The 13,926-nt window shown below is 39.1% G+C and overlaps 2 protein-coding genes across 2 annotated transcripts; both read right to left on the reverse strand.

The window, feature by feature from the left end:
- Positions 1 to 463: 463 nt before the first annotated feature.
- LOC113575774 (histone-lysine N-methyltransferase KMT5B-like) lies at positions 464 to 7,793 on the reverse strand. Its single transcript, XM_027007470.2, has 10 exons — positions 7,442 to 7,793; positions 6,066 to 6,229; positions 4,991 to 5,138; positions 4,593 to 4,758; positions 4,384 to 4,493; positions 4,101 to 4,267; positions 3,964 to 3,983; positions 3,741 to 3,877; positions 3,451 to 3,650; positions 464 to 3,034 (listed from the first exon to the last, which is right to left on the reverse strand). The coding sequence occupies exons 2-10, from the start codon at positions 6,190 to 6,192 to the stop codon at positions 1,593 to 1,595; spliced, it is 2,517 nt and encodes an 838-aa protein (XP_026863271.2). The 5' UTR covers positions 6,193 to 6,229; positions 7,442 to 7,793; the 3' UTR covers positions 464 to 1,592.
- Positions 7,794 to 8,596: 803 nt separating this feature from the next.
- Positions 8,597 to 13,195, reverse strand: LOC113575776 (heat shock factor-binding protein 1-like). Its single transcript, XM_027007474.2, has 4 exons — positions 13,001 to 13,195; positions 12,374 to 12,440; positions 11,620 to 11,746; positions 8,597 to 11,435 (listed from the first exon to the last, which is right to left on the reverse strand). The coding sequence occupies exons 1-3, from the start codon at positions 13,043 to 13,045 to the stop codon at positions 11,625 to 11,627; spliced, it is 234 nt and encodes a 77-aa protein (XP_026863275.1). The 5' UTR covers positions 13,046 to 13,195; the 3' UTR covers positions 8,597 to 11,435; positions 11,620 to 11,624.
- Between the last annotated feature and the right edge of the window lie 731 nt (positions 13,196 to 13,926).

Here is a 13,926-nt window from a genome sequence, read left to right on the forward strand (position 1 = left end):
GAACAAAACATTCATCTCTAAGCATTACTTGATATGTTTAAACATTGATTCCCAGCTTCTCTGTTGCCATTAAAAAAATACACATTATTACAGACAGAAGATCAGGAGTAACAGAGAATAAACCCAAAGAAAATCCACCCAAGTGTGTACCCAGTCCCAAAAGGCTGGGATCTCAGGGCCATCGTAAGGCAACTTGTGCTATCTGACAACTGATAACAGCCTCTTCTTTCAATCTCACAACTATACAATTCAAAATACATTGTGTCTGATACCAGTTACAATGGCAGACAGTACATGCTGTGATTAAAAAGGTACAACAAATGTATGGTTTAATGTTAAAACACTGCCAGAATCAATAAAAAAAGTACCAGGGATCTCTGTGTTAAAAATGTTCCTTGGCTTTAAAAGTTTTGGTTTTTTTTAATTAAAAAAAACCCAAAAAACAACAACAAAAAAAACCTCCTAGGAGACTGAGTTTATGTAACTTTCCAGCGCTCTTCTCTTGTGTTTAAAACAGGTCTAAGACTATGGTAGACAAAGACAAATGATGATTTAACAATAACTAATGCCATATTACAGAGTTGCAGAATAAGATGTAGAATAATGTCATCAGATAAATCTTCCTCCATAAAAAAAAAAAAAAAAAAAAGTTTTCAAATTCATGTCGTAATAATGACAAACCTATACACAAATATTAACATGCTGAATTTTTATACACTAGAATGTAGTGATCTAATAAATAATCTTAAGCATATTTGATGGTGCCTACAGGCAAAAACCTCATGATTTCAAGTCCAAATTATAACACAAATTTTAAAAAGATCCACCTAAGCACAAGGCAATTAAAATGCTCAAAACATAAATGCAACTTCCATTTTCACTATGTGTGGAATGTGTTGAGGTGAAGAAGAGGTTCAGTGAGGCATGGAAGCAAAGAATGTCACTTTTCTACAGTGGTCAGGTCCTACATGCAAGCACCTGCATTCAATGCATGTATTCAACCACATCACAAGCACTGACAAACGTGACAAAACAAAAAAAGAGCAAATGTGATAGCCATTCTATGCAAACATGGAACCAAAGGCATGTGTAATCAAAAGCTAACGTTTGGAATATAGTATGAAGTGAGAAAGGAGAGAGAGAGAAAGTTCCTCGTGGGCCAATGTTCAGTGGGTAGAACGAGTAAATGACAGCAACTGTGCACGTGTGTCGTTCTTCAAAAATAAACAAAACCTCACATGGTACTATAAGACCGATCATAGATTTGTTTCCCCAAGTGATTCCAGGAAAAAAAAAAAAAAACTGTTAAAAATAACAGACAGCAGTCTGAGCATCAGACTGACATCACATAATTATCTTATGTCTGTACACAGGTAATTAATTACACTATACAAACCTTTTACAATAGCAATGTCCATTTCAACATCAAAACTGAAGTGCATTATTTTAACAATATACAGATTAAATTCCATTAACTATTTACAGGGGGGGGGGGGGTTTGTGTGTTTTCTGTTCAGTGATTTATTTCTAAAATCAACATAGACTTGACAGGAACTAGATGTACATTTGGGGCTGAATGTTACCCTCAGAGCTTATGCACTCAGCCTCAGTGACTGATCCTTTCTCCTGGAGGAGATATCTATGTCTATGGAATCTTTCCCAACAATGAGACGAAGACGTTTCGCTGGTGGAAGCGGGATGAAATCATCTTCAAACTCCTCATCCTCCTCGGATGAAGACTGCTCAATCACATGTCTGTGTCTGTAACTTCCATTCTGTGCTCCGCCCTGCAAAGGTTCAGGAGAACTCGTCCCGTTGAGGGCGGCCTCGCCAAGACAGCTGGGTGTCACCAAGTGCTCGCAGGCTTCGTGCTTAAGCTGGATCTTCAGTTTGGTGGAGCTTGAGTGCGCAGCAGGGCTAAAGCCCTTGTTTAGCTTGGCTACATAAGCGCTACCCTTGTCCATATCGCTAAGCTTGAGGCTCATCTTGGAAGAGTCTGCGTCTGCCTGGGGAGTCTCCTTGGACTTGCTGCTGCTGCTGTCCCTGCGGCGGCGCAGGGTCAGCTTGGGTATTCCCGTGCTATTCTCCAGAATTAGCTGTGCGTCGTAGCGTGTTATTCGCCGTTTCTTCTTCCCTCTCCCCCTCCCCAGACCCCGACTGCTGCCCTTGGACTTGTCCTTCTTGTGCTTGCCCCTGTTTGTCACAGCATTATAACGTCCAGGCCTTTCGGGAAACCCTGGCACCACTTTAACTCGGTCCATGACACTCTGTGGATCCAAGACTGACTTAAGATCAGTCTGCGGAGCTGACAAAAAGGCTGCCGTGAAAGAGCCACTGCTTGAATCCTCCCTGCTCGAGTCCTCCCTCTTTATCATCCTGTCCAGCTGTAGCCGAGCAAACTGGCCACTTCGTGAGTGAGAAACTTTACTGAAGTATTGGCCTTCTGATTCAGGCTCGCTTGACTTCAGTCCATGAGAAAGGTATTCCTCCAGGTCAGCTGGCTCGGTTTTAATGACTACACCATCTGGCATGGGGCCCTGCTCTTCAAAAGTGCTTGATTCAACCTTAATGCTGTCACCATCCTGTGCCTTTAGCAAAGTCCTGATTGACCTTCGAGTTCTATAAGTGCAAGTCTGATCAGTCTGAAATGCTGTGGGACATTTTAACGACTGCTGATTGTGTTCTGTTGCGACATGCTGTGTAAAGCACTCCCTAGATCGCAGCGACTGAAGAGTTGAAAGCGAGTCTCTCTCTTTTTTAACAGGGACATCTCTGCAGATCTGAGCTTTGAGCTTCGTAGGGCCCGTAACCACTTTAGCAGATGCCTTCACCTCTGCCCCTCTGCTTTGGCTCCTCAGTCTTATGTTTGTGAGCAAAGGCTTTGAGGGTTTTGATTTGAGTCTCTTTGGTACCCTGTTATTAGTTTGACTTTGTTTGGATGGTGAGGTAGATGTGTAAGTTCTTGAGAGAGACTGGTCGGCATGAGTCCTGGTTTTACTCAGTCTTCTACTAGCGGCCGTCCTTTTCCTAGACGCTAACATCAAGATAAAAAAAAAAACTAATCAGAGAAATGAAGTACACACACACACACACACACACACACTCTCGCGCACAGACACACAATTACATGATAGGACAGACAAGATTGTACAGCTGCGGTAAATTCTCAAAGCTGACTGTGCATTCTTCAAAGCTGGAGGAGAAGCTTTTAAGAGGTGTTATTAAACATATGAACAGCCTTTTTCTTTTGTGCCTTCACATAAGCCATTGACTGAGTCAGCCTCACAGGGTGCCACCTACAGACTCCTTGCACTGAAAAACAAGGATGCTGGAAATCTTTTACACGATAGTTAAGCTACTTCCTGACTAAACTATGTGAAACAAAATTGAGTGTGGACACTTTAAAACCATAAAAGTAATAATTAAGAACAATTTGACAACTGGTCTTACATGAATGTATTTTTGGTGAATCCTGAGAGTCCACATCTGTGCCCGAGCCGACAGACTGGCTGTCCGAGTTCCCACTCCCTTCCCGCAGTTTTTTTAGCCTGTTGAGGCGTTTGTCAGTCTCTCTCAAGCCGTATTTACTGTTAATAACTGGGACCACCACAAGGAGCCCCATTTTGGATTTGAAAGCACCAGTACCACGTCTGCAAACAATTTAAAATGGTTAATTCAGCACATTTTAACATGCAAATATTCCAAGCACCTTACAACCTAAAGGAACACAGACACTATACCGTTCACATGTGTAGCATTCGCAAAATTCATTGTTTTCTCCAAAGAAGCCATCACCATAGTAACAGGAGATTTCTTCTCCTGGCTCAATATCTCTGAGAACTTTGACACAAGCTGTGTCTCGGCCAGTAGACACAAACTGTGAAAAACAGAAGAGGTTTCAGTCAAATTTCACATCTCTGACACACACTACATAAACTTTAGAGATAACGAACACATGATTACCTTACAATTTGGCCGGCAATCTGAAATTAAGGGATAATTGGTGTTAAAAGGAGCAATTAACATTTTTCCAAAATTCAAAACGAATGCTGCACACCACTCCTCCAAGATAAACGTGTACATGTGTGCTGTTAATGTACCATGGTTAATAAAAGCTGCAGGTCCAAGCCACAGTTGGGCACAGTTTTTGCGAGTGGAGTACATGACGCTGAAGTCATTCTCGCCATGGCGTAGCAACAAGCCTTCTTCATTTGCTGACAGCTCAGCAATACAACCAACCAAGTATTCGATTTTATCATTCTTCTTCCTGTAGTAGCAGGAAAACACAGACGGAAAACAGTAAACTGCACTAAAGTTATAACGGTTATGGAAAATCTGGAAAATTAAAAACGGCAGATGGAAAAATCTTAATGATCTTCATACCATTCTTTTGTTGCAACTATTTTGGCTCCGTTTTGCTCAGATGAATATCGGTTGCAAGGTAATATTTCAAAACCACTGTCACTGGCAAACATGCGTAGATAAACAAAGACCTAAAAAAAAAAGAAAAAAAAGACAAGAACGTTTAACATTTTCTACATGTAAACGAAGGTGCCGATAAATTTTTTTTTTTAAAGTTTCAAAGAGCGTACATGCTGTTTAAAGAGTTTCTCTTCAGCCTTGGTCTTGGGGAGAAAATGATTTCTTGACAAGTCTCCAGAGGTTAAGGCCCTAAAGGCTTTTTCCAGATTATTGTGTCTTTTGAAACGTTCTATAATTTCCTTTAGTTCCTCTTGTCTTCCTTTAATTGGTCGAAACCTGTTCACAATAAAAACATGAAATCGAACTGTATTGTTAAGTGCCACCACAACTAAAATCAAGTTCAAACAAAGAATTAGGACATAATACAGCACTAATACTTTGGCAACCAGTTTCCCTGACCAAGATTGCCTAAACCTGAATTAAAAATAATTTCCAAAGTGATTCACAATTCTGTCAAATACTCTGCTTAATTCATATCTGTGGACACTGGCCCTAGACTTTCAGTTACCTGGTATTCATCTTATGGGTCTGAAATCCAAGATACGGATCTAGAATTAGGCTTGTGGTTAGGTCATCATTCTCACACAGCTCCCTGGCAGTCATCCCTGAGGAGGGGACATGCCGCTTCTCCACCTCCAGTGGCGCAGCACTGAAACCTAATAAACCAAAACAATTGCATATGATAAAGTAAGCCAGACCCTCTGTACTGTTCATACTACACCTTTGTGAAAAAACACTTCAGATCTCTTGGGTATACAAGAATTAAAGCACTTATCACTGAAAGGTTTTTTGCTTCAACTAGTTTTAGCTAGGTTTAAAATCCCTGGAAAAAGATCATTGCCCTTTTTTGGAAGCATTGCGTTATGAGTACCTGTTTCAAGCATTTTATAACATGCTTAGAAGTCTTGAGCAAACAGTGATGACTACAGTAAGGAAGACTTGAAGGTTCAATATCAATGTTGTAATAAATAGTTTGCCACAGTTTGGATATGTTACAATTAGTCTGGAACCTTCCTGGATATGTCACAATTAATCTAGAACCTTCCTTTACATCACCTGGATATGCCCAGTAATTAATAGTAATTCCTTTAGAAATGAGACAATTCTACATATTGGCAGTAAATAAAACAACATATTTAAGAGATTTTAGATATCTAGTTGTACAGGCAATGACAGCAAGCAGACTTTAGTGATTTTGGCCCGTACATTTGAGTCCAACACAGAAATTCAAACCACACTAAGAATGCCTAGCATTATTTAAGGTTTGAGCAAACCCTACAATGCCAGCATTGTAGATTTACCATGCAATTACCATGCAAAGCAAAAAGGCTTGCTCAAAATCCATCATGTTACTTTAGAATGTATGATTTATTGCACCATAGTTTTTAAAAATTGTTTCAATTCAATTCAAAATATACAACTAAGTCTGTATTAAATGTTTATAATTGTATGCCTTTATTACTTATTTTTACTCGTTTTTAGTTTATATTTCATTTTTTTCTTAATGTTCCTGACATGCATAGTTTGGACATTTATTTTTCTCCACATGCATGAAGTTACTAGTGTAACTTGGGGCTACTCACGACGGCTGCACCTCCTACTGTGGCGCAGATGCTGAGCACGGCCCTGGTTCCTCGGCTGATCGCTGAACCTGCTTCCATGTCGTCGGCCATTGACTACCATGTTCTTGGATCCTCCCAGCCACTTCATACCCGCAAACCGCTTGGGTTAGTTGCATCGAGTCGCTCTGCCGAGGAGGAACGCGAAAACCAAATGTCTGCACCCGAGCCAATTTTAGACGTGCACGAACGAACAAAGAGGGCCAGATGTGTCGTGCTGGGTCTGTCTGTGCCTTGACTTCCAGATGCACCTACACACCTCGCTAAAATGCCTTTCACCGTTTACACTACTTTACAAACAGAATGTTATCCTGGCACCCCAAGACATCACTCACCCAGCAATAAAAGCATGCAGAGAAGACGAATATTAGAAATGGTCGCAATGTCTCACTGGGCTAAAATGTTAGTGTCATAAAATGAACCCACAAAACATGCGTTTTAATCGCACGGCATTACTGTAACATAACTATAGTTAAGATAACTAAGTAACAAGCAAAGCACATGCGACTTGACATTTTCACACACAAAAATAAACACCACCCTGTAACTAACAGTAAATAAGTGGAAAGGACTGGAATATTTCAGCCAGGTAGAGGCTAGCTGAGGGGAGCTAACTAGCTACCTGACATTACATTGCTAACTAGCCAACAAGCTCACAAAGTCGTGAAAACACATTTGCAGTCCCATTTTTTCTCGGCATTACACTTGTACATTACACTTGAAACGATGGTGTATTTAATTTACGGCGCTTGCACGCCATTATGTGGTAAGTTTACAGACACACGTCGCGAAGTGGACTTGAAACCGTGTTTTGCTGCTAGCCTTTTTAGCGTTATAGTTAGCTAACTGATAGGTTAATCTAGCTAGCAACCTACTAGACTGAGTATCTTATTAAATGGGCAGCATTGTACATTTTAAAATTTTGTCCTCTAGTATCGTAAGTTAATAAGTAATCATTAACATTTCTTCTTCCGTTATTCCATGTAGTGTATCGTGAATGAACGCTAATGTTGACTAGCGACCTAATGACTGGAGCTGCTGGTTGATAGGTAGCCGAACAAGCTCGCTCAAGACACTTAATTTAGCGCACAGTCCAGTCAGCAATCACTTATAGATTAGCTAACTCTCGCAGGTTATTTTCGATTAGACAGACGTGCCGAGTCTGAACAAGTTAACAACTAAATGTAATAATTGTAGAAGCCAAGTTAGCTAATGACTGTTATGATAGCTAGCTGGCTAGTTCACGAGAATGGCTAATCTAGCTAGCCATGTAGCTAACTAGCAATCTTGCTAATTTGTAGAATCAACTGGTTTTCATTGGCTAATATAGAAATACTCACTTAGTCATTTGGTTTCCATTAGGAATTTTAGCCATGGAATATCCACTTTGATCCAAATTTAAAGAAATGATTGAAAGCATATATAGCTAGTTAGCAAGATAGCTTAAGTAGACTCAGAAATTAACATTAAAATTCAAGATGGCCGACGTCTATGAAGAAGAAAGGTTGCAAAGGAGTCTCAAAAACACACCAAACTGCGTTTTGTTTTCCATCTTATCGCTAAAGACTCGTATAAACACAGACATCTTGGAGTACAGAAAGCAAAATTAATTATAGTTACAAAAAACTCGCAATATCAGAATCATTAGAGGACTATTTGCTCCTACTCGGAGGAACACTAAAGTAGTCCCTTTAAAACTACCTACAGGCCTTTTAAAATGGGTTGCCAGATCAAGACATTCTGTCCATGTAATTATGTTAACGCCACAGAGGTTTCTATAAGTATTACTCTTAGCAGAAACGACCAATGTTCTACATTATTACTGCGAGATATGACTACATCTGTTGTTCAAAACATGTACTTGGAGTCTCTGAGGTGTTTTTAGTAGTGCTAAAACTATGGTATTTACAGTTCAGAATTGGCATTTATTCTAAACATTTATAGATTAATCTTAATATGATCAAAATATCATCCAATTACTAAAATATCAAGTGTTCAACTGGGTCATGATAACGTTTTTATCCCTAATTCATTATCACACACCTTAGCGTTTCAGATGAAATACTCCTTTAACAGTTAATTAGGATCCTGTTTATGTGTAAGGTATGACCCCATCATACAGTCATCCACCACTTTACTAGAAACATTTACCAAGCCCCTACACTCACTGGTCACTTAATTGGGTACACAAATTTAAAGGTGTTTTATAAATGTCCAATTACCATAGCACATTAATTGCACAGCTTGTTAGCAACCCTCTATAATGTTTATCACTCATAAGCCACAGGAGCACTGCTGACCTGTTATTACTTGAGCGGTAGACTATTCCCGTCATAGCAGTGGGGAGTGTATTGTAATATGTGTATCAGATACAGCAGTGTGTTGCTGGGCTTCTGGTATGTGTCATTGTCATTACTGGGTTGAAAGTGATCACATTAACATAGGTTCTGCAGTCTGAAACTGATGTGGTCAAATATCACAAATTTGGAACATAATGACTGATGAAACACAGATTGAGCACTTTATTGAAAATCATGTGATGACTGGGTGAAACATTATACAATGAAAAAACAATGTCACAGTCACAAAGAAACTATGACACATCTTAACAGGCTAAAGTATGGTCACATTATTACACATCACCATACGATTATACACTGCAAATTAGATACACTAAGATAAATATTACATAAACAGTGAATCCTACATGGATTTCATAAACTACTACAACTCCAGATGAAAGTGCAAAAAAAAAAAAAAGTAAAATTGTAAGATTCAAGAATAAAATGTACTTGTGACATGATCACAATATTTTTCAAAAAATGTATAGTATATGGAGGTAATTCTGCAGTACAGCTGTATAACATCAATAATTATTTCTCAACCCACACTATAAAAACCCAGCATGTTTAAGTAGCACCTGTGATTAAGAGAAGTATACTATTAAGGATAGTATGAACAGGTTCCAGAAACATTGCTCAAGCATTCAATTACATCACTAGCTAAGTAATGAGATTATAAATACAACTACATAATTCTCATGCTTTTATACATAAAACAGCATCAATTTCTGTTTAAAAATGCCCAGTTTGATTCTGAGTGTCAGAGGTTACCAATCATTATGAGCTTTATATAATGTGGCAACTTAAAATGCTATACCTAATCATTTAATTTGCAGAGATTGCTACTATTCAGTAAGAGGTCCACTTAAGTTGGTCTTTAGGCATAGTGTCTTACCTCAACAATGTGTATTTAGCTTGCATTAAAAATCTGTGAATTTTGTAGACTATATACATGCAACCTATAAGTCAAAGAGACCAAATCCACAGAAAGTTCAGGTATACATGCTGCCATTTGTATAAAAGTGGAGGCTATCTTACATGTATTGTTACTAATGTAAACAGAATCAAATCCTGAGAGATCCACTAACAGGATTACAGTGTTCCTTATTATTCAAGGGGCACACAATCTAATTTACATACAGGCACCTCAGATGGTATTATGCCCTTACTTAAAACCTAGATCACATGAACTTACAGTATGCACTTCAATTCAGCTTTATTTGTATAGTCTTTTTACAATGAGCATTGTCAAAGCACATTTACAAAGCCCTTGACTCCTAAAAAGAAATCCAAGGGCAACATTCTTTCTTAAAAGTCTATTATAAAATTGCAGTAACTATAATTTGCACATTCAGAAACAAACAGAAATCAGGTCATACATTTTATCTAGTAAAATACTTTACTAAATCATTGATTCATCATCCACTTAAATTAGAGGTGAGTTACTAGATCTAAACCAAATATTTATGAACTAGTGTATCATGAAGATGGTACGTTTCTAGGGTTAATATCAAAGCTCTACAATATATAATAGAGTCTGCTGAAAGTATCTCGATATGCTTTGATGTGTTTTGTGATGGTTGCTACCACAATGTAGATTTTTCATTATCCTATTATGATCCATTGACACTAATTACCTCAATAAAAATGTTTAAAACATTGTTACTCTTTTATCCTTATCATTTTTATTTATTCCATTGGTCTTTTTTAAAACTTTTGAATACAGTAATCATACTGGGCATTAGAGTGAGTTTATTAACTTTTATCAATCCAAGCTCTGTTTCTACTACTGGTTTCATGCAGCCCATCAGAAAATCTCTCAGGAATAGCACCAGTAAATAAGTTGGAAATGAGTGCTAAGTCACAGTAGATCAGGCTGTTATCCATGTTCCAGGTTTTTGTTATTTATCTTTGCATTAAATGCAGCAAGAAGGATTACGCAGTGCAAGACAAATATAGTCAAGAAGAGTCAGCAGACCTTAAAAAGGCCTTGAGACAGGCGCCCACGGCATCACACGTTACACTGACATTTAAGTGGGACACTCGCAAAACTGACGTAACATTCAAACAGCACCAATACCGACCACATAATAGTAAGGAATGATAAAAGGCCATCTAGTTATACAGATAAGTGTCCACGGTGGGTTTTACACTTCCAGAATGTGACTTAAACTGCAGGTGCTGTGAGCACCTGCATCGTTCCAGTTCTAATTTCTCAACCCAGCCCTTTTTAAACTGTATCTTAGACCATTTTTATTTATTTATAAATAGCCTAGCACAAACACACACTCTCTCTCTCCCCCGTTTGCGTGTTTTATTATATATATATTCAATAAACTTTTCACTCCTGTTACACTAGGATAGATTATTCTATTATTTTGTAGAATAATCAAATGCATCAATTATCTTAAAATTTGCTTTGATTAATTTAGCTTTTAATCTGTTTGCATAGTTCAATATTTGACCAGTGAGGGGACGCTTTGAAACAACATGCCTGCAATGTTATAACAATAACAACAGCAGCCTGTATAATAAAACACTGCTTTACTGCTACAGAGGAAGGCTGCTGGTAAAAAGGTGTGTCTGTTCCTTTCCAGTCAGGGGTGGTGTGGGAAGCCTCTGCCTCTCTCACTTCCACAATCTCAGCAAAGTGGTTGGAACTAACTGGCTGGTTTTAATGGCACGTGGACAGTAATTTGTGAATGTACAGCAAACATACTGGAAGTGCAAAACCCACTGCCATTCTAAAGTTCTAAACCGGGGCATGCACATCCTAAACTGCAGAGGGTTTTGCCAAAAAAAAATAATGAAAGTATTAAAGGAAGTTGTTAACAGGTAATACATTTCTCCAGTACCAAACACACCTTACACATATGGCAAACAACACTCTCCCAAAAAAACCCAAAAATATATACACCCATACATACACACAATTATTTTTATGAGAATTCAGCCACTCCTATGGGAAGTCTTCTTTGTGTTACTTGGTGAGCTGCAAGGATTGAAAAAAATAAGAGAAATTTGTTTAAGTACTGAAGCCAATGTAATTTAGGCTTCAGTTTTCTTATATAAAATCCTATAGAATATATGCACAATACAGCACATCTGATGTAATGAATATGCATAGTATCCTGTGTAAGTGATATCTCAGTGTTATTAGAGCAGTTGGTCATCACCTTCATCAAGCTGTTCCCGATGCATCAGTGGCTCTGTTCTCTCCCTCTGTCTCCTCCACACCTGCCTGAGTCATGAGGTCTGAAATATTCTTCTCCAGGTCATCAATTCGTGTACTCATCTCATCAAGTGAGCGGATTAAGGTGAATGTCACATGATATTTAATCGCCAAGGATAAAACACAGTGCGTTTTGAGTTAGCATCTAACTGAGGTCTTATTAGAAAATAAAATCTCATGACCCACATCGAATTTTTGTAGCTCAACGCAGCTGTTTGGACATGCTAAATCCAGTGCGACTCACAAATACAGTTAATGAGCTATACATTGGTAGAAAACTTTGCTTTTAGTGCACTTCAGTACAAAGGCAGAGCCAAGCAGCACCATGTCTGGGCAACTGAAGCTGCAAGATTATATTTGACATTTCGAATCCATCATAGAGAAATTATGATTTGAAAGAACAACAAAAAAAAACAACCTATGCACTGTTAGTCGTACTTTGGTAAACATGACATTTAGGAGTCAATGTCTCCTTGTCGCTGCTCCAGTGACTGCTGACGATGGCTGCTGGTGTGGTGAAAACCACCCTAGATCTAAAGAGCTTTACTTATTAATCTCATTAATTAATCAAATAAGATAGTCTTGTGTCATTATTCACTGAAGAACCTCAATTCCCTGTGCCAAGATCTCTTTGACACGGCCCTTCTCTCCCAACACCTCTGAAAAACCCTGGTTCCCTACAAGTCAAGGTAGGATATTTCTCCCAATAATTTGGTCTGACATGGTCTGGAACTTGTCCTGCATCTGCTGCAGTAAACTCTGCACCTAAAGAGAAAGGGGGAAAAAATAGATTAAAAAAAAAAAAACCTTACATAAAAAAATCATAACGTAATGCTCAGCCTAGGTACACATTCATTCAGATTAAAATCCTCCTCCATCTGAATAGTGAAGGTGAAACTGTGGGTGTTTGGGCTCGTTGCGCTAATTCAGGTCCCACGCCTACGCTTGGAGCCGAAACCATAGAAACGAGCCGTTTTCAGGGAACAAACTGAAACGGGACCGTTTCAGATTAAAATAAAAACCCAATTCGCATGGCAGATGTCAAACGATTCGCCTGCCTAACCAGCTCCGTGCTTTGTTGAGAAACAGGAGCATAGCCAACCCAACTAACGTTACTGCGTTAGCCAGCACAGCTGACACCACCTAAACAATAGCGACAAATGAGCACTAGAAATGGATCATTACCGCTAGAAGACTATTCAAAGTGGTCAGATAACTCATTTTGTGCCCGAGGTGCCCAGCTGTCGTAACCTTAACCACCTTAGTCAGCCCTCTACGTTACCACCACAGCCGCCGCTGCTATCGGACGCCACAGCGATGCTCACCACGGCCGTAAGATCCTGAGCTGATTTGGGATCTGTGTCAGACATGGCGCTTTAAACGTGGAGTCCGTAAGTTAAGCTTGGACTGCGAAACTCTTCGTGTGAACTTGCTCGCAAATTCTGCGCCTTTGCTCCGGAGAAATCCCACCTCTCTAACCGAGCTAAGTGGCTAACTGGCTGTCTGCCTACACAACAGCTCCCGTCACCGACTGTAGGCTGCGCTGCTGTTATAAGGAGAATCGTATAGCGCCACCTCTCGGACCGGAGAGGCACGGGTTTCTACACTAGCTACTCAATAGAATAACTACAGAGAAGCATGAACCTCTTGGTTTTCTTCTGAGAAGTGCATATTCACACCTGTTAGGAAACTTAGCTCCTGTTCTACGTAGTTTTAATGACGTTTGTGGAGCCCACCGTCCATTAGAACTCCAGAGTGCAGACTGTGGGGAGTTTTATCTAGATGTGTAACAGTAACAATTGCAGTTCAATTGAGAAGTTGGTAAATCACAGTAATCTGTATTTCATGCCTACTACCCTCTTCCTTTTGGTTGCAAATTCATGAGATATCCTTATTAGTTCCAGTGGGTTCAACACGCTTTGCCGAGTTGATTGTCAAATATTTTGATTTGTCTAATTAGCTTGTTGAAAATTGTCATATTGAAATTAAATCTCCAGAATAGGTCAATTGGAGTAATTAAAAGAGACAATTAGATGTAAACAGATTAACCTGGATGGATAGTTGTAAGTTATATAAAGTTTCTGAAGAACACTTCGTACGACATAGCTGGATTGTGGATGCGCTGAGCTGAAGGCCCGGGACACTGTTCCCTGTAAATAGGGCTCGCTGTTAAAACGGGCCTATTTAAACTATAGCTATGAACAATTTCCTCAAAGGCTCTTAAAGCCAATATGGGACATTTAAGGCATGA

Source organism: Electrophorus electricus, chromosome 1, assembly GCF_013358815.1.
Source record: "Electrophorus electricus isolate fEleEle1 chromosome 1, fEleEle1.pri, whole genome shotgun sequence".
Lineage (NCBI taxonomy): Eukaryota > Metazoa > Chordata > Actinopteri > Gymnotiformes > Gymnotidae > Electrophorus > Electrophorus electricus.

Excerpts from the sequence above, each read along its gene's own strand:
- LOC113575774 (XM_027007470.2), bottom strand. The coding sequence starts at position 6,192 with ATGAAGTGGCTGGGAGGATCCAAGAACATGGTAGTCAATGGCCGACGA. Across the intron at positions 4,759-4,990 it reads ACCCATAAGATGAATACCAG|GTTTCGACCAATTAAAGGAA; the intron begins GTAACTGAAAGT and ends TATTGTGAACAG. Across the intron at positions 3,651-3,740 it reads GAATGCTACACATGTGAACG|ACGTGGTACTGGTGCTTTCA; the intron begins GTATAGTGTCTG and ends AATTGTTTGCAG.
- LOC113575776 (XM_027007474.2), bottom strand. The coding sequence starts at position 13,045 with ATGTCTGACACAGATCCCAAATCAGCTCAGGATCTTACGGCCGTG. Across the intron at positions 12,441-13,000 it reads CTCAGGATCTTACGGCCGTG|GTGCAGAGTTTACTGCAGCA; the intron begins GTGAGCATCGCT and ends CTTTCTCTTTAG. Across the intron at positions 11,747-12,373 it reads AGACCAAATTATTGGGAGAA|TTGATGAGATGAGTACACGA; the intron begins ATATCCTACCTT and ends TAATCCGCTCAC.